This window comes from Sinohyriopsis cumingii, chromosome 16, assembly GCF_028554795.1.
Source record: "Sinohyriopsis cumingii isolate HCF-2022 chromosome 16, ASM2855479v2, whole genome shotgun sequence".
Lineage (NCBI taxonomy): Eukaryota > Metazoa > Mollusca > Bivalvia > Unionida > Unionidae > Sinohyriopsis > Sinohyriopsis cumingii.
This window is the reverse complement of record NC_142976.1, coordinates 98812092-98836474: the sequence shown is the minus strand read 5'-3', so window position 1 is coordinate 98836474 and position 24383 is coordinate 98812092. Positions and strand designations below refer to the sequence as shown.

Here is a 24383-nt window from a genome sequence, read left to right as displayed (position 1 = left end):
ACAAATAAAGATCCATTTAAAAAAGGTAAGACATTCAGTCTTCATGGAATTGAACATCATTGGGTCACTTACAAATTCATTAAGACTTTCAGCTGAATCAATGGATTGCTTATTGATATTCAGCCTGAAGTGTAACCACCTTATGACTTGTATGTATTGTAACCTTGTTTTCATGTGTGTATATTATAACTACCGCTTGATGTGTATGTATTGTAACCATCTTGTGATTGTGTGTATTGTAACCACCTTGTAATGTGTGCATATTGTATGTATTTATTGTATATATACAGCTATAGGTATAAACACGACTTTCATACATATAGTTATAATCATGACATTCATTTGTGTTATATACAGTTAAGGGACCAAGCAACAAAGAGCTGTGTGTTGAGTTTGTTGAAGTGAAATTTATGTTAGAATAATAGGCAAAAGTGCTCTGAATTCCAATGGCAAGATTGAAAAGCATTTAAAGAATGAAGTCGACAATAGCGATGAATTTTAAATATTTTAAGGAATGTTTCAGTGTTTTCACCTGGGCCGTGATTAATAAGGAATATTGCAGTCTTACTTGAACAAGAAGAAAATACCTCAATCTTAAATTTTAGTGGATACTTCATAATCAACAATCTTCCTATGATAGATGCATTTACTTGATGATTTAACTTTTATCCTTGAAAAAGGTTTGAAATTCCAATTCGGTATTTCAAAATGAAGTATGTGTATTGACAAGACATTGAATTAGTTGGATTTCCAGCAGTCTGCAAGCTGCACAAGATTATGCATTGACTGCTTACTGAGATTTAGTGGGGGGGGGTCTGTTGCATAAATGTAATAAAATCTTCATTTTACCAACATGAACATAAATATGTAATCAAAATTTTTACCAACATGAACATAAATATGTAATCAAAACTTTACCAACATGAACATAAATATGTAATAAAAATTTTTTTTCTTCCAGGGAGTAGCAGCCAGACAGAGGTCTCGGTATCTCAGATTTGCCAGACCACCATCCGAAAAACAGCTTCTTGATGCACGAAAGAAAATCTTGAAAGAAAATAGAGCCATCTCTCTGCTCAGGTGTGTTTCTCTTAAGATCTCTTCTTAAAAATTCTTACTAATAAAGCACCTAGAGAGGGTACTAAATCAGACCCTTTTAGGTGCTTGACTATAACCTTGTGCAGGTGCTTGAAATTTAGTCCTGTTTAGTCTTGTTTTACTGTACTGATGGAGCAACTTGCAATTCTTGGTCCTATTAATTTGACATAAACCACTGTTCTGGAATATCACTAATAAACCCACCTGTTGAATAAATAAGTTTAAATCTAAGTAACCTGTAATGAATTGGCACATTCATGGTGTCCGTTTAAACAGGTATTATACTCTACATGTATTACTGATGCTTATTCTGTGTCATATTGGCAGGGATGGCGGAAGGTTCTTGCTGGTAGTTATTCTTTTACTTGTGATGGCATATGGCAAGGACACCAGCTCTCCATTCTACCTCAACGAGGCTTTCAAGAACGTATTTGTCAGGTGAGGCCAGTCTTTGTCTGTTCTAAACAAACAGTACAGTGAACCCTGTATGAAGCAGCCATTTTTCAAAACTAGATAAAGTTGTCTCCTAGTTCAAAGCAGTTTTTTTTAGGGAAGTGAATTTTCTAATTTGACATGTTTGATTGTATTTCTGTAGAAAGACCGTCTTTTGTAAATATTAGTATTTTTACTGCCTCAGAATGTAGTAAATGCAAACATTTAGCTTCACTGTGTACAATTTTTCTGTGGCCACATTGTCTTAGCTGTATTAAAAGAAATTGTTATACCTGTAAAACTTTACAATGTACACTATTTTGAAGTAAACAGATTTATACAGGTACATTGGAATTATTCTGAAAGTATGGTGATAAATAAATTCAGATAACAATGAAAACAAAATGCGTATACAGATCAGGGCTTTCTAAGCCATTTTGTTTTTAACAACATACTTTTTTTACTCACCTGGTCAAATTCCAAATGAGTTTGTGGTATGGCCTTTAGTCTGTCATCCATTATCCATCCATCTGCTATGTAAGCTTGTATCATTAAGATCTTAACAGAATGATTATGAGAATCCATGCTGATGGTAGGAATCCAACCTGCAGCCCTATTGGTCATTGGTAAGTCCAATGCCTTACCCTCCTTTCATCACAGGTGGGGATGGTCTGATAGAAATTCGGGTAACAGTGCTGGATATTTCCTTTGTTATGTCTAGAAAGTGATTGTGGTGTGTGTGTGTGTGTACAAGCTAATATATGGCAGCTTTCCAAGTGAGCAGAATCATGCCCCTCATTTTTGTCATGATTATAAATTACTTTGTAATTTTTTTAATTTTTAGATCAGGAAATCCAGCTTTTCTGTCAATCAAGAACAGGGTAGACTGGTACAGGTGGAGTCAGACATCGTTGCTTGATGCTCTTTACCCAGACACGTTTCATAATAAAGAAACAGCCTCAAAACTGGACAAGGTAATTGATGATGTTAGAGGACCATATGGGATGAAATTTGCCTGTTTCAAATTGAAGGCAGTTTGCTGTGCTTACAAATATCCTTTGTATGAGAAAGCATATCAGTTCAAATTGGGCAGCTAATCATGTGATGTTATTTGTGCAAGGGGACATGCATGTGGTTATCATACACTTGGAACATTACAATGACACATTCTTAAAGCCTTTAGTTGCATGATTTTTAACTCTAGTGGTCAACACAACAATTGCTTATGAAATCGTCTGTTGTCCATCCAACCATTAGCACAAGTTTTGTTATAGCTAAACTACTTGGAAATTTGCAATAAAATATTACACACACACACACATCCACCACAGCAGCCATTATGAAAATCATTGTATTGCTACTCCTGAATGGATGCTCATATAAACAAGGCATTTTCATTGAAAGACTTCTTATGATGACTTGTTGTTGTTGTTGTTGTGGGGTTTAACGCCATTTTTCAGCACACGATAGGCTATACATGGCAGCCAGTATTAATGGTGGAGGAAGAACCCGGGAAAACCCCGGCAAGAACCACCGACCCACGAGAAGCTACTGGCAAGCTTTCTCACATACCAACATTGGCCGAATCCAAGACTCGAACCCACGCAGATAGAGGTGAGATGGCAGTGATCCGTAACGGAGAGCGCTTTAGACCACTCGGCCACTCGTGGCCCCCTTATGATGACTAGCTTGGTCCGAAATAAAATTGGTGCCAGTCTGGCTAGCTGGTCCTAAATAAAATTGGTGCTAGTCTGGCTAGCTGGTCCTAAATAAAATTGATGCCAGTCTGACTAGCTGGTCCTAATTAATTTGGTGCCAGTCTAACTAGCTGGTCCTAATTAATTTGGTGCCAGTCTGACATCCAGTATGGTGACCATGGTAGCCATCTTTAAAATCTTGTTATCACAACTCTACTTGAATAGAAAGTCATTTTGATTCACTATGAGACTTATGATGCCTTAAATGAAAAGGGTGCCAGTCTGATATCCATTATGGCTACCACAGCATCCATCTTGAAAATCTTGTTATTGCTACTCATCCTGAATGGAAAGTCATTTCATGAAGCTATTGTTATATTACCCCTCTCCAAATGGATGACTACATCAGCATGATACATAGCTGGTCATAAATGAAAACAGTAAGAATGAGTCGTACATCTAATATGACTGCCACAATGACTGGCTTAAATATCTTGTCACTACAGCCCCTAAATGGATGATCATTTTGATGTAGGGTTTTCACCAAAAAGATTTCTAATGAAATCTACTTTGTCCTAAATGAAAATGGTGTCAAGCTATATCCAATATGTGCTCAACAGCAGCTAATTTGAATATCTTGTTATCGCAGAAGAATAGCAGAGATGGTTTCAATACTTGCAAGTTAAAAGAAAGAAATGGTCACATCTTAAATTTCTGGAATTTCTTTTCACCAGGTAGAGCATCAGTCTCTTTAAGGGATTCTTGTTTTATCTCAAATGACTTGTATTTTATCTCAAATGACTTGTCAACCTGTAAACTAACAAGTATTACAGTCATGGATCTAGACCAAGGCTGGTAGGGGGCCACACTACCTTTCCTTCAAACACACAGATAGGGATCATTTTAAGGGATGGAAATGAAACGTCTCAATACATCTCCACAGGTGTGGGTTTAATGTTTTTCATCACTGGAAAATATATATATTTTTGCCATTAATTTGGAAAAGACTTGATTTTGACAGATATAATCAGATAGCCACTGATGAATTGATTTTTTCATTTTGTGCATATATCTGAAGAATCCCTTGAATGCTTCTAATCCAAAAACTTTGATCTTTTTAACAACAACATTAATGACAAAATTGAACAAACTTGTTATGTGGGTATGTCTTGACAATACTGGAGAAGAGATCTCAGTCATCTATTTGTGATACCAGGTCAAAGGCTATGACAAAGATTTTTGTGTTGCAATTGTCTTGTTAACACATTAAAACTCAAAAATACAAGAAAATATTTTGGTTACCAAAATTTGGTAAGTTGGATTTTCTCAAGAATACTTCAGATGGTTTCAGTACTTGCAGTTCAAAACAAAAAATGGAAGGAAGAAGCAGACTGCTTATGAATTCCTGCAAAGTGGGCCCAGTTGGGGATTTAATTCCTGTAGTTTCAGTAATATAGTGTTGCTCTGAGAAACACACTTCGTTGAAATTTTTAAGTTATTGTTCAGTCTTTTTGGCATCCAGCTTTAAAAAACTTCTCAAAGTAATGAATAATAGACAAAGTGACTAAAGACCGATTCTTGTTACATGATTTCTTAATGGAATCTACACCAGATAAGCTGTAGACAAGTTTTCTAACATTCTTGGTGTTTCCAGGGTCACCTTCTCTATGGCAGCAGTTACCTTATTGGACAAGTTCAGATCAGAATGGTAAAGATTGAATTTCAACCTTTATGTGCCTCTCTGCCGTATGCTGGTCTTCTCTGCTGCACTGGTGATAACAATATCTCCAATGAGACTTCTCACGCTGCACTGCAGGATCCAAGTAACTGTTGGAATGACAACATAATCTACAGACAACAAGGTGTGGGATCAGGAATCCAGCTAAACAAGTCCAGGTATAGAAGACCTTTTATTTCATTTCTTGGAATATTGTCAATTCTTTGTATCCATGTTGTGCCTGTATTTCATATTACGTTACGAAATTTCATCTTAGCTTCAGTAAACCATCAAACTGTCCCGTTATCTCAAAGAATATTAATGTAGTATTATTACTTGCAGGAATGAAGCACTGAAGCAGCTGCAAGAGTTGGAAGCACTGGATTGGCTAGATACACAAACCCTTGCAGTTCATGTCGAGTTTTCAGCATACAATGCTCCTACAAACCTCTTCTGCTCTGTCACCTTGCTGCTAGAATTTTCTCCAACAGGAGGTGCTTTTCCAGTTTCCAGAGTGATGTCCACCCAGCTGTTTCGTTATGTGACAGGATGGGACAATTTTGTCTTGGCATGCGAGGTACATTCATCGTAGTGTTTGTTTCTGCTGTTAGATTATAGATAGTTCCCGAATGACGTCATCAACCACCATCTTTGTGGTCATTTGGCAGACTGACCGTTGACTTTATATGGTGTTTGGAAGTTGAAATAAATTCATTGAATCTCCAGATACTTTTACGAAATTTACATACGTAAACAGAATGCAAATCAGGCTTTCTGTTAGTATCATATTTTTGAATGATAAGTTTAGCTTGGTTTGGTGTGCCTTCTTAAAAATGGTAAATTTAGGTAATCGGCTGTAGGAGAAATGGCCAGGTTGCCTGTTGTCCAGGTAAAATGGGCAGAATATCGTCTGCTAGTGACCTTGTCAGGAAGCATCTATTTGTAAAAACATCATGAAGATTTACACTAGAGCAACTGTCCCAGCATGGGACTCTTTGTTGCAATGTATAAATTTCTAACTGAAACATTATGTTAACTCATATACTGTTTGTGTGTTTCCTCATTTATATGAATTGCCATGCAAAACTACTTGTTTAATATATGGTTTGTGTGTTTCCTTATTTATATGAATTGCCAAGCAAAACTACTTGTTTAATATACGGTTTTGATCTCCTCATTTGTATGAATTGCCAAGCAAAACTACTTGTTTAATATACAGTTTTTGTTTCATTTGTATGAATTGCCAAGCAAAACTACTTGTTTAATATACAGTTTTTGTTTCCTCATTTGTATGAATTGCCAAGCAAAACTACTTGTTTAATATACAGTTTTTGTTTCCTCATTTGTATGAATTGCCAAGCAAAACTACTTGTTTAATATACAGTTTTTGTGTTTCCTTATTTGTATGAATTGCCAAGCAAAACTACTTGTTTAATATACGATTTTTGTGTGTTTCCTTATTTGTATGAATTGCCAAGCAAAACTAATTTAATATACGGTTTGTGTGTTTCCTCATTTGTATGAATTGCCAAGCAAAACTACTTGTTTAATATACGATTTTTGTGTGTTTCCTTTTTTGTATGAATTGCCAAGCAAAACTAATTTAATATACGGTTTGTGTGTTTCCTCATTTGTATGAATTGCCAAGCAAAATTACTTGTTTAATATACAGTTTGTATTTCCTTGAAAACCTTTAAAAATATTGGACTTTGGATTCAAGGTCATGAAATCTATGAAAAATGACACTTTCTTTTAAGGTTCTCAACAAAAAATTTTTTTTTAACACAGTTATGGAATTTCAGCTTTTTAGTTTGTACCTTCTCATTGCTTGAATGCACTTCAGTAGAAGCATACAAACCCTGTTAATATTTTCTCTAAAAATACATCAGTATAGTAACTAATAGACTGAATTATATAACCCAGAGGTGATGCATTAGCCATCGTAAATATACAACGTCGACCACTAGAAGATCCAGATTTCCTCTTGGTTTTTAAGGTTTCCCTTATAATTATGATCACATTATGTCAATATCCTCACTGGTACAGTACACCCTCACTGTAATGTTGTTCATGGATGCAAAAGTGGGATGCCTCGTTGGTGTGGTTGCTTTATATTGAATATTTTATATATTACAATTAAATGATGAAATGGGGTCCACCATCATACAAGTCTTTTAAAAGGGATCATCACCTTGTAGTGAGGGTAAAATATACTAGACACCTTAAAATGGGGTGCAATGTGTCAAGGCACCTTACAGCAAGGTGTAATTTACTGGGGGGGGTCTTATTATAAGTGAGTACTGCACTCATTAAAATTTGCACAAACAATATAATTTTGTTAAAATTTAGAAAATGATTAAAGTATTGCAGTGCAAAATAAATGGCCTTGTATTGAAGTCTTGCAAAATAAATGGCCTTGTATTTACATTTCAGCTTCTATTTTTCTTGCTGATGCTCAACAAGCTGAGAAGGGTGTTGTGTCAAGTCATGAAGCAGAAGAAGGACTATCTCTTTAGTCTTTGTAATTTACCTGAGGTATTCACTATTCTACCAGAAGTATTCACTATTCTTAACTAGTACTTTACCAGATATATTTGCTATTACTGACTAGTACTGTACAAGACATGTACACTATTCCTGACTAGTGCTTTTCAGAAGTATTCATTATTCCTGGCTAGTACTTTACCTGTCATATTCACTATTCATAACCAGTACATTACCAGACATTTTTCCTAACTAGTACTTTACCAGACATATTTACTATTCCCGAGACCTGACTTTTACTTTACCAGACATATTCACTATTCCTGAGTCCTGACTAGTACGTTACCAGACATATTTTTCCTGACTTGTTCTTTACCAAACATATTCACTATTCCTGAGTCCTGACTAGTACATATTTTTCCAGACTAATACTTTACCAGACATATTCACTATCACTGAGTCCTGACAAGTACTTTACCAGACATTCACTATTCCTGAGTCCTGACTTGTACTTTACCAGACATATTCACTATTCCTCAGTCCTGACTAGTACTTTACCAGACATATTCACTATTCCTGATTTGTTCTTTCTACATTTTAGAGTAAATATGTCCTGTCCTGTCTGTAACCTAACAATTGCTGTCCTAACAATCACCGCAAAAAAGTCCCATGAAATGCAGCTTTTTATTGATGTAGTAAAAGGCACACGAGAATAAAGGTCGATGTATTTTACACCTCGGGAAGGTAAATGCCTTTGGTTCAGTCACAATGCCAACATATTCGCAAAAAAGTTACAAACATCCTTAAAACTCCAGTGGTGGTTTTGAAAAATTAAAAATGATAGGAAATAAATATATTTGTCCTTTTAAAAAAAAATATATATTTAAGCCAGGTCACACCCCAACATGAACATTACTATATATTTTGTTTTAAACAAGCCCTACCCCATGTCAGAAAGTTGTTTTTCCACATTTTGATCAATTTTCACTTTACGTTACTAAATCATTGTATGTTTGCTATGTTGATTTTTTTTAATGAGATTAGCCCAAGTTTAATGTTTTTTCTACCATTTTCCTTTGCAGGTTCTGACCTGTATCATTGGCACATCCTACATAACAGCCTTTGTATGTCGCTTTATCATAGTACATGAGCTTGTGGAGAGACTGAGAAGTACATACTATGAAGCATTTGTCAGTTTGTCCTTTATCACCACTTGGGACCTGGTATGTTTTCCTTTGTTAATTTTTTTAAAATATAAATTTTTCATATTTCCAAGTTTCTTTTATCCTCCATTTGACAATATCGAGTGCTCTTTATGTTAAAACACCAATATCAGGGCCAGTTAGAAGTGTACAAAATAAATACTTTCCTACCATAGGCTGTTCTTTATTATTCCTAAGGAAATGAGACCACTTGATGTTTTTTTAAAACTCCACAAACAAATGTTTTTACCTCACTCCAGTATCAAATATCAAAGATTTCTTAAGTACTTTGTGTATAAAAACGTTTGCCTGCCGAAATATTGTACATAGGTCTGGAGGCAAAATATTTTATCAGCAGGGTACATGAATGCTTACGGAAGATCAATAATTGTATCAATGAAATAATTTGCTTTTTTTTTAAAAAGTTAAAAATGTGATGTCAAACTTGTTTAATGTGCCCAAGAGCATCATGGTAGGAAAATCAATTTTAAAAAACTTCATTATTTTCATTTATCGTTGAGACAAATTAGTGTGAAGTGAAACATAGTAACTTTTTTGTCATCTCGACTGTACCTGTCCCTTCTGGGAACCTTGAATGCTACTGCTGACTTGGTTCTATTAGTATGTCTCCATATGTGACCTCAACAGTTCCTTTTCGCAAGTTGGAAACCTCACAAAGATTCTGTCAAAAGTAATCTTTCTGGGACCAGCATTTCATCATCGTTTACAGTGTTGGATGAATCAGGACAGATTCATGATTAGAGTCATGATGCTTGCCCCTGAACCCCACTCCTATCAAGTTTGCCGATCCCTCAGATTCTGGATGGGGCTGTCATTTTAGAACCAGAGGGACATGATCCCATCAGAATCATCCCTCCACATAAGCAAATAGAAATAAAAAGTTTTATACCTCCCATTGCAAGGGTGCATCAAGAGAGTAAGGGGTCGATGTGTCATGGTCTCCGAAACACATCCATCATAGTTTATCTCTAACGTCAAGGAGGCATATGTGCACCTTCTCGTTGTTTGGAAGTCTGGAATGTGCTGATCACCTCAGAGACCATAACACTCGGGCGAGTTCAGCATATTCCGGGCAAAAAGAACGTTTTGGCAGACAGTCTCCAGAACTGGCAGAGCTATCCTCACAGAATTGACTTCACCACTCTGTATACAGAGACCCTGTTCCTGCTGTTTGTGTATGGCCTCTAGTTGATCTATTTGCAATCAGGCTAAATAAAACAGACTCCCTTTCTTAGTTTCTTCTGTCCTGGGTCAAGGAACTTGGGCAGTGGATGCATTCAGTCTCCAGTGAGATCGGCTGTTCGCTTACACCTTTCCATCCTTCTGACTGATTCCACAAGTGCTGCAAAAAGTCAAAACTTCCACTGCTTTGATCATTCTGTGGCCCCTGCGCTCATGGTTCAGCGATCTTCTAGACCTGTTAATAACTTCACCCAGATCTCTTCCTCTCAGGAGGGATCTTCTATTGCAACACCAAGGATTCCTCCTGCACAAGAACCCACAAATTCTCCACCTTCACACTTGGCTCATCTCAAGCGATCTCTCCGCAGATTCTTGGGGCCGAGTTGCCATTCTCATCATTCAAGTCAGGAGAGTTTCTACATCAAGGTCTATGATGCCAGATGGAGAATCTTCTGTTATTGGGCTTGTAGGAAATGTGTTGATCCTAGCTACCCTTCTGTAACCTCTATGGCCGATTTCCTTTTGTTTTTCTTTGAGAACAAAAAATGCTCTTTATCCACCATCAAGGGCTTTAGAGCTGCCATTTCTAAACACTTATATTAAAGCAAGGCACAGTAATTGGTTTGGATTCGCACCTTGCCAATGTTATCAAGCAGTTTGAGCTGCAAGAGACCCGTCTCGTGCTGTCTTATGCCTAGATGGAATCTTTCTTGTGTTTTATGGTCATTAACCAAAACCCCTCTATGAACAGTTGAGTGAGGCTTCTTTTCAGGACCTCACTCAAGACTATTTCTACTTGCCCTCACCTCGACGACTAAGTGAGATTCATACCTGATCTATTGACACTGGCTGTCACAGTTTAATAAGAATTATGATTCAGTTTCCCTGTTTTGTAAACCAAAAGTCAAACACCTTCCATAGATCCACTACCAACAAAAATTCCTAGTCTCAGTCCAATCTGTGCTGGAAATTATCCCATGAGAGCACTATTTTTCCAGCTGAAGGCATCCAGAGGAAAAAGAAAGTGTATGAAGCATCTTTTCCTCCCTCTCAAGGGCTCCACAGACAATTCAGCCACCTCTATTTCACGATGGATTGTCACCACGATCAAAAGTACATAGACTGATCAAGACTTTACCTTGAGAACTTGGGGTTCGAGCCATTGCTACCTCATGGGCCTACCTTAATCACTCCTCCTTGAATGACATCATGAAAGCAGTATTTTGGCTTTTCCCATTGATCCCATTGTTACTGCACAACAAGAAATAGCAACTTCCCTTAACCTTTCCACCAATGATGAGTATTTTCCATTTTCTTTTATCATTTTAAGGAAGCATCAGCCAACCCTTCTTACCGACAAATTAAGCTAAACAATAGCCATGGCTATGCTATTGCTGCTATTAACATGTATTTTTTTGGGAGGTTTTTTTGGGAGGTAAAACTAATTTTAAATATGCAGTTCTTACCCATGTTATTGTCAAATGCCCTCTCCCACCCCACTCTGATGTGGCAGCCATCTGTGAAAACGATGAGCTAGCTGTGCTTGTTTTGCACATAACATACCAGGAACAAGCGAGCTGCATGAGGATTTGTCATACTGACAATGCCAGTCAACCAATCAGCATGAAAAAGAAAGCTAAACAAATAGCCATAAGTATTACATAATTAAAATTATCCCCCCCCCCACAAAAAAATAGATTTTTTTTGTTTGCATACCATTCTTTAACCACCCATAATATTAAACTCTGGTTTTGTTGCAGATACTGAGATCCATGGTTGCAATTTTGCTGTTTCTGCAGCTGGTAAGGAGTTTGCATCTCCTTTCTTTCTTCCGACCCTGGATCAACTTTATCATCATTTACAGAAAGACTCGACGTCAGCTGCTGGCTTTTCTGGTATATAAACAGTACACAGACTTGCTTACAAAATTATTCTATCTTTAAGATTTATATGGTGAGGTTAGGGAGTATTTTTAAGTTTTTAAAGGCAGTGATTTTTGGAAGAAAACTAAATTTATGAGATGTCGTAAAGAGGGTTTCACATTTTGAATGGAGATAATAAAGTATTTATTGCATCTCATTGTAAACACGGTCTTCAATCTTTATTTCATCATTGTTGCCATGTGATGGACAATATTTCTTCATGTTCCATGGCTCCTGCTGTTATGTGTCATAACGTTAAGTTCATAGATTCATTTACCAAAAGTTATAGTTTTACAATTCTAAAGCAAACTAAACTGCAATTTTTTCTCAAAATCATGTAATAAAACAATTCTTAACATTTTTTCAATAACCAGTAAATCTATTATTGATGTTTAGTTCTTGATAAAACTTCACATTTAATATAGACTGGTTGTTGTTGGGTTTAACACCATTTTTCAGCACAAGATAGGCTATACATGGCGGCCAGTATTAATGGTGGAGGAAGAACCCAGGAAAACCCCCGGAAAGAAACAACGACTCATGAGAAGCTACTGGCAGGCTTTCTCACATACCCACATTGTCCGAATCTGAGACTCAGACAATGTGGGTATGTGAGAAAGCCTGCCAGTAGCTTCTCGTGGGTCAGTGGTTCTTTCTGGTAATTTCTTCATTCACTCTGCATGCCATGCAATGTGACCTGACATCTACTGATACAGACTGGTTACTATATTCCTTCATTCACTCTGCATGCCCTGCAGTGTACTGTGTGACGTGACATCATCAACTGATACAGACTGGTTACTATATTCCTTCATTCACTCTGCATGCCCTGCAGTGTACTGTGTGACATGACATCATCTACTGATACAGACTGGTTACTATATTCCTTCATTCACTCTGCATGCCCTGCAGTGTACTGTGTGACGTGACAGCTACTGATACAGACTGGTTACTATATTCCTTCATTCACTCTGCATGCCCTGTAGTGTACTGTGTGACATGACATCATCAACTGATACAGACTGGTTACTATATTCCTTTATTCACTCTAAATGCCCTGCAGTGTACTGTCTGACATGACATCTACTGATACAGACTGGTTACTATATTCCTTCATTCACTCTGCATGCCCTGCAGTGTACTGTGTGACGTGACATCATCTACTGATACAGACTGGTTACTATAGTCCTTCATTCACTCTGCATGCCCTGCAACATGATATGCATTATGTGACATCTTCTACTGATACATGCTGGTAACTATTACCTCATTCTCTCAGTATGTCACACAATGTGTTACATGTGACATCGTTGGCTGATCTAGATTGGTAACTATAGTCCTTCATTTAGTCCATGTCCTGAAATGTGACATACATGATATGACATCATCCACTGACAAAAACAGATCACAATACAAAAATTTAACTTCTAGAGCAGGTATCATAAAATAATTAATGTCAAGTGATCAACTTTATGTCTATTGGATGAAGTTTTACTTTTGTGATGTGCTTTAAAATGCCACATTTACCACAAGAAAAGATATTTAATTGTGCAATGTACATAACTCTGAAATTTATAATTGAATTGCAATGTTCTTTTGTTAAAATAGCATTAAAAAAAGATGTTTAGTAAAGAAAGATGTTTGACAAATTTTGCATTCTTTTTACATCTTTTTGTGATGTTCAGTAATGTTTGTGTATGGCTTTTGTAATATAAAAAAAGAACTCAGATATGACTTTGCTCTTTGTTTAAAACATGGCTAGGTATTTAGCCAGCAGTAACATTGAGATGCCGAGCTATGATTTTAATGCTTATGGATACGTTAAAATGGAATATGACCAAGTGAAATGCAGTGTAACTGCATGAAATCAACCCCTTGTGTAATTGATCTGATTTGAGCAAAGAATTGAATTTTTACCCTATATTTCAGTGATCTGAGTAACAAATCCAGTTTATACATATTGATCTGGTCTGAGTAACAAATCCAATTTATATGTATTGATCTGATTTGAGCACCAAATCCAATTTATGAATAATTGATCTGGTTTGAGTAACAAATCCAATTTATACTTAATTGATCTAGTTTGAGTAACAGATCCAATTGATATGTAATTGATCTGATTTGAGTAACAAATCCAGTTTGTATGTATTGATCTGATTTGAGCACCAAATCCAATTTATGAATAATTGATCTGGTTTGAGTAACAAATCCAATTTATACTTAATTGATCTGGTTTGAGTAACAGATCCAATTTATATTTAATTGGTCTGATTTGAGCACCAAATCAAATTGATATTTAATTGATCTGGTTTGAGTAACAGATCAAATTTATATGTAAATGATCTGATTTGAGTAACAAATCCAATTCATACATAATTGATCTGATTTGAGTAACAAATCCAATTTATACATAATTGGTCGGATTTGAGTAACAAATCCAATTTATACTTAATTTGGTTTGAGTAACAGATCAAATGTATACTTAATTGATCAGGTTTGAGTAACAGATCAAATTTATACCTCTTATGCAACTGATCTTGACTCAAATTTCAACAGCAAAATACCTGTCAGCTTCATTATGATCTTATTATAGGCCAGTAATTGATACTAATTATACTATGATCTTATTATAAGCCAGTAATTGATACTAATTATACTATGATCTTATAGGCCAGTAATTGATACTAATTATACTATGATCTTATTATAGGCCAGTAATTGATACTTATTATACTATGATCTTAAAGGCCAGTAATTGATACTAATTATACTATGATCTTATTATAGGCCAGTAATTGATACTAATTATACTATGATCTTATTATAGGCCAGTAATTGGTACTAATTATACTATGATCTTATTATAGGCCAGTAATTGATACTAATTATACTATGATCTTATTATAGGCCAGTAATTGATACTAATTATACTATGATCTTATTATAGGCCAGTAATTGATACTAATTATACTATGATCTTATTATAGGCCAGTAATTGATACTAATTATTCTATGATCTTATTATAGGCCAGTAATTGATACTAATTATACTATGATCTTATTATAGGCCAGTAATTGATACTAATTATTCTATGATCTTATTATAGGCCAGTAATTGATACTAATTATTCTATGATCTTATTATAGGCCATGTTCCTGCTCTTGCTATTAGCATATACCAGTCTGGGTCGGGCGTTGTTTGGGGCCACTGCTTTCACCTTCAGAGACCTCTGGACAAGTCTACTGGGGATGACTGCGCTCCTTATAGGAGAAATTCCCTTTCCATCCATGCCAGACCAGCAACAAAATTTTGCCCAAATTTTTGTCTTCTCCTTCGGTGTCTTTGTAACTGGGCTGCTGACTTCGTATGTAAGTACCTGAAAAAGAAAACAAAGGTAGTAATATGGTTACCACTGCCAATGTAATAATTATCTATTACAAATTGCTAAATTTGGAAAATAAGCTTTGTAAAATCTGAAATTACGATAAGTTACAAATCAGTAATTGCTATGAAATCACTCGTGACATTTTGAAATTTAAGCACGTTTTAATACATGATGCTCTCTTTTTGTTAGTAAAGGATAATATATGTAATCTATTCTTCTAGATGATTACTGTGTTAACACAGCAGTTACGATCTCGTAGAGGAAAGAAAGTATCAACATTAGAATTTACAGAGTTACTTCATTTGTACTGGGAAAAGTACCAGCTGTGGGCCGGCTTGAAGAAAGTGCCTGAAATACAAGAAACTGAAAATATCCTACCACCAGTAAGTTTCCATTATCGAGATTAGTGTTTGCTTGCATGGTACTTAATTGAGCTATAAATGTATTATTTTCATATGTAAATTTTCGTTGTTAATTCCATTTCATAATAGACACTGCACCCCTGAATTCTGTCATATTTTATGGAAATAACATTTAAGTCCAGTCTTGTTGCATGAGGTTTGTTTTTTTTGTTACCTCCCATTCATGGGAAAGACTTAAAACTTTGCAGTAAACAAGTTTTTAAAACTTTAAACCCATTGTAAGGTTATAAAAATGTTGTCAAACATTTTACTTTGCTTAGCAGACATCTTCTTTAGATCCTTTAAACTCTAATAATATCAGAAATATACAGTTGTCTGTCTTCTGTTATGACTACTTTTGTCCTGTCCCAGACCTGATGGTACATGGCTTGGTTTCAATGGAAGACAAGCTAGCAATTTTTGTTGTTGCTGTTGTCTGCTTTATAGGAGTTCACAATGGCAGAGATAGAGTACCAGGTGGATGAACTACTGTTCCGCATGAATGCCCTGACTGGTTCCCATGGACTGCCTGAGAAACCCCCTTGTTACTTCACCGATTCTGATGGTACCTTTGGAGCAGGAGATGATGGGATATCTAGCTGGGGTTCAGAGGTTTGTATTTAAATGAAGAATTATTGCTTCTTACTCTTTGCATAACATACTCCAAGATTTCCTTAATATTGCCATGTACATTATCTAAGGCATTTCCTTAACATTGCCATGTACTTGATCTAAGGCATTTCCTTAACATTGCCATGTACATGACATAAGGCATTTCCTTAACATTGCCATGTACATGACATAAGGCATTTCCTTAACATTGCCATGTACATGACATAAGGCATTTCCTTAACATCGCCGTGTACATGAATGATATAAGGCATTTCCTTGACATTGCCATGTACATGATATAAGGGATTTCCTTAGCATTGCATTGTACATTATATAAGGGATTTCCTTAGCATTGCAATGTACATTATATAAGGGATTTCCTTAACATAGCAATGTACATTATATAAGGGATTTCCTTAACATTACAGTTTACAAGGTAGGCAGGATTTCCTTAACATTGCAGTTTACAAGGTAGGCAGGATTTTCTTAGCATTCATGTTGTAGGGAGGATTTCCTTAACATTGTAATTCATGTAGTAGGGAGGATTTCCTTAACGTTGTAATTCATGTAGTAGGGAGGATCTCCTGAATGTTGTAATTCATGTAGCAGGGAGGATCTCTTTAACATTGTAATTCATGTAGTAGGGAGATCTACTTAATGTTGCAATTCATGTAGTAGGGAGGATCTCCTTAATATTGTAATTCATGTAGTAGGGAGGATCTCCTTAATGTTGCAATTCATGTAGTAGGGAGGATTTCCTCAACCCTGCAATTCATTTAGTAGGGAGGATTTCCTTAACATTGTAATTCATGTAGTAGGGAGGATTTGCAATTCATGTAGTATGGAGGATCTCCTTAATATTGTAATTCATGTAGTAGAGAGGATTTCCTTAACATTGTAATTCATGTAGTAGGGAGGATTTGCAATTCATGTAGTATGGAGGATCTCCTTAATATTGTAATTGATGTAGTAGGGAGGATCTCCTGAATGTTGTAATTGATGTAGTAGGGAGGATCTCCTTAACATTGTAATTCATGTAGTAGGGTGATCTACTTAATGTTGCAATTCATGTAGTAGGTAGGATCTCCTTAATGTTGCAGTTCATGTAGTAGAGAGGATTTCCTCAACCCTGCAATTCATTTAGTAGGGAGATCTCCTTAATGTTGCAATTCATGTAGTAGGGAGATCTCCTTAACATTGCAATTCATGTAGTAGGGAGGATCTCCTGAATGTTGTAATTCATGTAGTAGGGAGGATCTCCTTAACGTTGCAATTCATGTAGTACGGAGATCTACTTAATGTTGCAATTCATGTAGTAGGGAGGATTTCCTTAACATTGTAATTCATGTAGTAGGGAGGATCTCCTGAATGTTGTAATTCATGTAGTAGGGAGGATCTCCTTAACGTTGCAACTCATGTTGTAGGGAGGATCTCCTTAATCTTGCAATTCATGTAGTAGGGAGGATCTCCTTAATGTTGCAATTCATGTAGTAGGGAGGATTTCCTTAATGTTGCAATTCATGTAGTAGGGAGGATTTCCTTAATAGGCAGAATTCTCAGCTTGATTCTTTATATCATGTTAATATGATGTGTATCGGTACCTGAACTTGTAAAAAGTCAGACTTTGATTTAAAAAGGTAGGATAATGGTCATTACATTTCCTAAATGGGTTCTTTTCAGACTGTAAATGGACCTTAAACCTAAACAGTTTTAAAACCATAAAAAGTTCTTACACATGTTCAGTTTGGCGTGTAACATTCACATCATGACTTGACATAGGAAACGTATAATAGCTTGGGCATCAAAAAAATGTACTCCCATGTCAAGTCACAAAATGTACTCCCATGTCAAGTCACAAAACCATGTTTGAAGTTTATTCCATTCAGAAGATTATCATAGTTATATGATGAAAATTCTTGATTCATTTACCATATATACACACTCATAAGTCAACTCTGACTGAAAACTACACAGACCCAGATCGCGTAATGCTGCAGCAGATCTGGATCTATGCAGCTCGTTAGGAGTATTAAGTAGAACAATTAACATATACCCTGATCTGCTGGTGTATCATGCACTGCCAGATCAGGGTCTATCTTGTTCACAGTTGGGATCAACTTATAAGTGAGTATATAAGGTATTTTTAAAACTGACTGAAATAATTCAGCTTGTTTGAAATGAGCACTACTTTATTGTCCTTTATACCCCAGGTGGCACACTACCCAGAAGACCGTCTGGAGCATCGAGTGCAGAAAATAGAGGATAACCTGTACTCCCAGGAACCATACCTCGCCCAGCTGCTTAAACTAGACAATCAGCGAGATGAGGAGATCTCGCATGATAAGGAGAAACAACTGTGGTATGGAAACACTTGCACAACTCCACTATTAAGTAGAAATATAGATGTAAAAAGGAAAATTGTGCAGTCGTTGATCTCTTACAAGTAACATTCATTTCCAGATTTTTTCAGACTTTTGTGAAGCATTTATTTTCCAAAGGTGAAGTTGTGTAAATTTTTCTCCTAGCATTTTTGAAAAGATAATGATTGTTATCCCCTTGCCAGTGAATTTGGGAGGATATAGCATTTCTTCTGTTCTTCATGTGTGTGTGTTATTCATTTTGCGCTTCATATACCATTTTTTTTTACCTTTGCTTATGAAAATCAATATGTGGATATCTCAGTAGCTGGATCATACAAAACTAGATCATTGTGACCTATTTTCATGTTTGAGTGGATTTTGTATTTTTAGCTCTTCGTTCATTACATCCTCAGTATCCTCAACTCTGTATCACCTAATGAATATTGATATGTAAATACATAGCTCTCTCTCTCTCCATTCATTGTATATATGAATACAGTTACTATGTCCTGCAATTGTTTCCATCATCAGATGGGATTCCCATCCTTACTGTTTAGTCACTAACCCAAACTGGTCTCCAAAGGGGTGTCTACTGAGTTGATGAGACTCAGCCCTGAACCGATTAGTTTTTAGTTTTTCCATCAATCTCTTTCTCTTCTGCCAAACCCAATGTGAGACTTCCTTAGTCTGTTTGCCAGCCTTGGTAACTTAATTCCTGCCACTATGACATCTAATCATTTGATGCTAAAGGGTCTGTGCTGCAAAGCCATGGCATCCAATTTCCAGATTCTAGGCCTTCCATCCATTCTGCTAGCATCACTAATGTTACTTGGGAACTTCAACTGTCCATTTACATGTGCCGGCTTTTCCCAGTCCTGTGCTGCTGTCAGTATGCATCTTGTTTCAATTTTTTGCCCCCATGTATCGCCACTTCTCACAAAGCTGATGAAGTTTTAACTTTTCACTTGATATTTCTTTCTCTTGGCAAAATACATACTGCAAGCAATCTCAGCAAGCACATGGTCATTGCATCAATGATAACAACCATCTTTCAGAGCTACATTGCAGGATGACAGCATGTGCTCTAAATCTGCTAGTCTCGCACAAAGCAGGGTCATCAGTCCCTCTCTTTGGAGGTTTACTGGTGTAGGGAGAACAGTATAACCCTTTACCTCATACAAGCGTCTTTGGACGCCTCTACTCCATTCGCATGGAAGCGCCTTTTGACGCCACTGCAAGATTTGCATAGAAGCGCCTTTTGACGCCTGCTGTAAACATCAGCCATTTTGAGATAGTTTTCGTAGCGCCACCTTCGGGGAAAACCCCCCTATTACATACTACATTCATTTCTGCGAATGACAATTACGTCAGATGACGTGGTCGCTATTCATGCACTGGTCGATATCTGCTATTTAAAGTAACTGGGTCATAATCTCCACTCTCCAAAATGGCAGCTGCAGATTTCATTCAGTACGTACGAAATTTTCACGATTAGAATAACAACCACGAAAGATTCAATAAATTAGGTAAAGGCTCTGATATTAATGTAGGCAGCAATTAGTTTTTATAAATTATCAAATTCAGATGACTTAGTGATATAGACGCACACGAAAACCTTGTAAATTTCGAGTATCGGAAATGGCAGCTACGGTTAGTCACGCGGCCTCACTGACATGACGGTGAACGAGTTCTCTCAAGATTTCGAAGCACATAAAAAAATTCTTCTGTGGAAAATAATTACACAGCTATAACAATCGGACATTACTCTTAAATTTTTCCACATATAATATATGTGTACCAAAAATGTAAAATGGTTAAAATTGTTGTTAAACGTAACATACACTAAATTGCTTAACAGTTCACAGGCAGGATTTCATTCAGTACTTACGTAGTTTTCACGAGTAGAATCTCAACCACGAAAGATTCAATAACTTTGGTAAAGGCTATGATATTTATGTAAGCAGCAATTAGTTTTTATTGATTATCAAATTCAGATGACTTAGTGATGTAGACGCAGACGAAAAACGTGTAAATTTCGAGTATGGGAAATGGCAGCTACGGTCGGTCACGCGGCCTCACTGACATGACGGTGAATGAGTTCTCTCTCGATTTTAAAGCACATTAAATATTCTTCTGTGAAAAATAATTACACAGCTATAACAATTGGACTTTACTCTTCAATTTTTCCATATATAATAGATGTCTACCTTAAACGTAAAATAGTTAAAACTGCTGTTAAACGTAACACCACTACATTGCTTAACAATTCACAGGCATGCCTATGCGGATGCGGTCTGCTAGGTAACAGGTGTTCTATTTATAGCGTGCTGCACTTTGTCACTATGCTCTGTGAGGTAAAGGGATAACTGAGCATAAATGAAAGCTGATTTTCTGGGTTTCAGCTCCCCAAATGCCACTCCAAGACAGTTTCCTGGACCATGCAGCTTCCCATCATAGCCAATCCCCCTGCTTCCTAATGCTGACAGCTTTAACTTGCTTGTCTTACTCATCTGCAAAACGGACTTCTTTCTGAACCCTTGCGTACTTCTCCTTAGTGCTTGCAGCTTGCCATGTAGGATTTTTTAGAATTCCAGCCCCAGTCTTGCTGTTGCTATTGTGCCTACCATGTCACTGTATCTCGGTCTGCCTCTTCCACTGCCTTTGCTGCCACCCACTTTCTTCCCATCTGTACCTGCACTAGTACTTCTCTTGCCTACTCATCTGCATTGTCTTCAAACATCATCACCTGCCTGGCCTTGGTCATCTTGAGTGCTGCTGTCACTGATGATAGCGGTTACTGTAGCTTGCAGACATTATTGTACAAGCCAACATTACATGAGCTCCGTGGCCCTCCCACCCATCATTGCAGATTTTCTCAAATAGCCATAAATGGAACTTGATTTACTAGTAGTGGCCAAAGTATTCTTGGTAGAATACAATTCTGGTAATACCTGGCCTTGTACTTCCCAGGTATCCCACTCTTGTCTGTGGATTCTATCCAGTATTTGGCTTGTCACTTCATGTCTGCCACGCTCTCACTGTGAGTAATGGGGTCCTTGCAAAGACTTAACTAATTAACCCTGGAGGTTTTTGTCATTTTCACTTTAAATGCAAGTAAGAAACGCATTTTGGGGGCTATTTCTCCATCTAATACACAGATGTACCTTGGACACTCTTTTCACTACACCTTTTTTAACTAAAGTATTGCTGTACTTGTTCTCTGCCATGTATTTCATTAAACACTGAGCCATGTTCGTCTTCCCTAACACATTCAAAAGAGATATTGTCCTGAGTTTTTGATTCCTGACAAATTCTCATCCATCAGAATAAGCCAGATCTCTGCAAGCTGCCAATGCTGTTGATTTGCCTGTTATCTGTATGAACTGTATTAGTATTAATTTCAGTCGTGGATAATATTTGTAAACCTGCAAGGAACACCATAGATGATCCTCGTCTTTATGATGTTCATCACTTCATGCAGTCTTGGTTTATAAATTGGAGCTGATCTCCAAGGTCCTTCTCTTCATCTGGATCACTGTAGTTTTGAGTGTTCTTCTACCTCCTTTAGGCATTCAAGTCACACTGACCTTTTGTCTCCCAGCAGCTTTTTGACAAAGCTGTGTAGATTGGCTGTGAAGTGTGCTCTCTTCTGTACATGTTCCTTTCTGTGTTTTTTAAAATGTTTTTTGCTCTTCTCTGTCTTTAGACATTCATAAAGGTCACCTCTAAGGTCACCCATCCTCTTTTTTCTCTGCATTGCGATACCTTCTTGTTAGCCACTAGACCCGAAGTCATTTGTTTTCTTTTGGCATTGTATTTCTATGCATCTTCTCTTGTATCCCAAACCAGTCTTTTCCCATACTGATAGCCATGGCAACATTATGTCTGATAGCTAGTCGGTCTACATCCTCATCAAACTGTCTTCATGCTGTTATGTTTGAGGACCTTTCACTCTTTTCACTACACCCTCGATATCTTGGACACTCTTTTCACTACACCCTTGATATCTTGGACACACTTTTCACTACACCCTCAATATCCTGGACACTTTCACCTACACATGAAGATTGGTATGTGGAGGCATCTCGAAGAGAGAAACAAAATCTGACGTTAAGCAAGGTCACTACAACAGGTCACTCAACCCGATTTACATGCTTAAGTAACTTGTATTTTCAGCTGTTCTTTACACTCTTGAGATATTAGATACCTTTTCACCAAAACTTGTAAAAGTGGCTATAACGATGCTGTTATGTATATTTAATTGTTGGACTTGACCTTGTCCAAAATTGAGTTAATTTCTGCTTGACCCAAGTTGACTAGTATTATTCAATGTAAACAACTAATATTTAGCTTCATTATTCTCCATGTTTATGAGCTTAATATCAGGATCTTTATTAACAGAAAAAGTAAATATGTTTATTTAAATCAGGGTTTTCGACTTCTATGTGAATTTTACAGGTTAAAGTTTTGATTTTGTAAACATCAGAATCATTCTTGATGCTTATTTTCCGTCAGGTAATGTTTGTTTTAGAAAATGCTAATTGTGACATGAGGTCAAGTTGAGAACTATATAATCTTGTAATTGTGAGGACTTGGTCATTCATGCTTTGACATCTTGTACTTTCAAGTTGTATTATATGTTATGACTAGGAGTTTTGAGCTGGATTCTTTCTTCGTTCAAATTATTGAATTCAAGTTATTATTTTCTCTGGAAATACAAAAGTGCTCTGATAAAATTCTTGGATAGAGACATTCACTGGAATTTATAGTATTTTCAAACATGGAATTATGTTTCTGTGATTCAACAATAGACTTGACACATCAACACTTCAATAGCTACCACAGTCATATCAGACTTCAGTTTTGGAGTTTTTCTGGACTTTTAGTGAATTTTATTCAGGACTTTAAAGTACAAGGACTTGTGTCACTAATTCTTGGATTATTTTGGGATTTAATTTGCAATACCGTAAGATGTTTTTTTTTTTCATTTTCACTTTGTATTCTAGGGAAATAAATATATTTGTTAAAAATACAAGATTTGTTGTGTTTCACTATTTTCTGAGCTTAGACTTGTAACAATGCCCTTCTAGGAGTTTCCCTCAACTGTACTACAGACTGTAACCTAATTTTGGATCATCAGCTGTTTGTGATCTCCTCAGTCGATATCTAACTATACTCATGAATGTTGATATTCGGAAGCATCTTAAGGAGGTTAATTTGAACCATAGCAAAGTAGGTCACTGTTACCAAGTTGTCATGCGCAGGTGAATTTTTTATTTTCCTCTATACTTGTCTGTATATTGGTACTCAACATGTGTAACACCTTGTTTTGGATGGAAATAATGATGTAAGATGTCAGATTATTAGAAAATTGTCAGAGGATATTGGATTGCTTTCCTTGCATCTCTTATTAATGTTTAAAGAACAAACTCAAATTCAGGTGCATTTGATTTTTTTCCACCCTAGGTCTCACTTGGAGTTAGAAATTTTCCGACAACTGCAGATGCAGAGGCAAGAACACAAAACTCCCACGGCCGGTGAAGGGATGGGGGAGGAGGCAGGAGGCACTGAAATGCCAAGGGAAGACACCGATGTGATGCCATCCAGTAGCAGTACTGACACGTCACCACTTTCTACAGGGAACAGTAACAGACGCTCTCTAATGATGAACATACCCGATAGTCCAGGTATATTTGTAAACTCCCAAAACATGTATAGGTTCAATACACACTTTCAAAATACCTGTGTTAAATAAAATATTAATCTGCCTATAAAAGTGACATATACAATACTGACCTTCCAGTACTTGTGCTGAATGCAAAATCAACCTGCCTCTAAACAATGATTACAATACTGACCTTCCAGCACA

At 36.6% G+C, this 24383-nt stretch overlaps 1 protein-coding gene across 3 annotated transcripts in view; it reads left to right on the top strand.

The window, feature by feature from the left end:
- The window catches only part of LOC149781051 (polycystin-1-related protein-like), a 535051-nt gene that overhangs the window by 507841 nt on the left and 2827 nt on the right, over window positions 1–24383 (top strand). For all 3 annotated transcript variants that reach the window (XM_089938184.1, XM_089938183.1, XM_089938186.1), the window contains 13 exons: window positions 962–1080; window positions 1426–1536; window positions 2375–2504; window positions 4882–5123; window positions 5287–5521; window positions 7378–7479; window positions 8511–8651; window positions 11594–11728; window positions 14903–15124; window positions 15363–15524; window positions 15990–16154; window positions 18365–18513; window positions 23981–24201. In XM_089938184.1, the coding sequence (XP_089794310.1) occupies window positions 962–1080; window positions 1426–1536; window positions 2375–2504; window positions 4882–5123; window positions 5287–5521; window positions 7378–7479; window positions 8511–8651; window positions 11594–11728; window positions 14903–15124; window positions 15363–15524; window positions 15990–16154; window positions 18365–18513; window positions 23981–24201 (2134 nt within the window). The remainder of the gene's footprint in view (window positions 1–961; window positions 1081–1425; window positions 1537–2374; window positions 2505–4881; window positions 5124–5286; window positions 5522–7377; window positions 7480–8510; window positions 8652–11593; window positions 11729–14902; window positions 15125–15362; window positions 15525–15989; window positions 16155–18364; window positions 18514–23980; window positions 24202–24383) is intronic.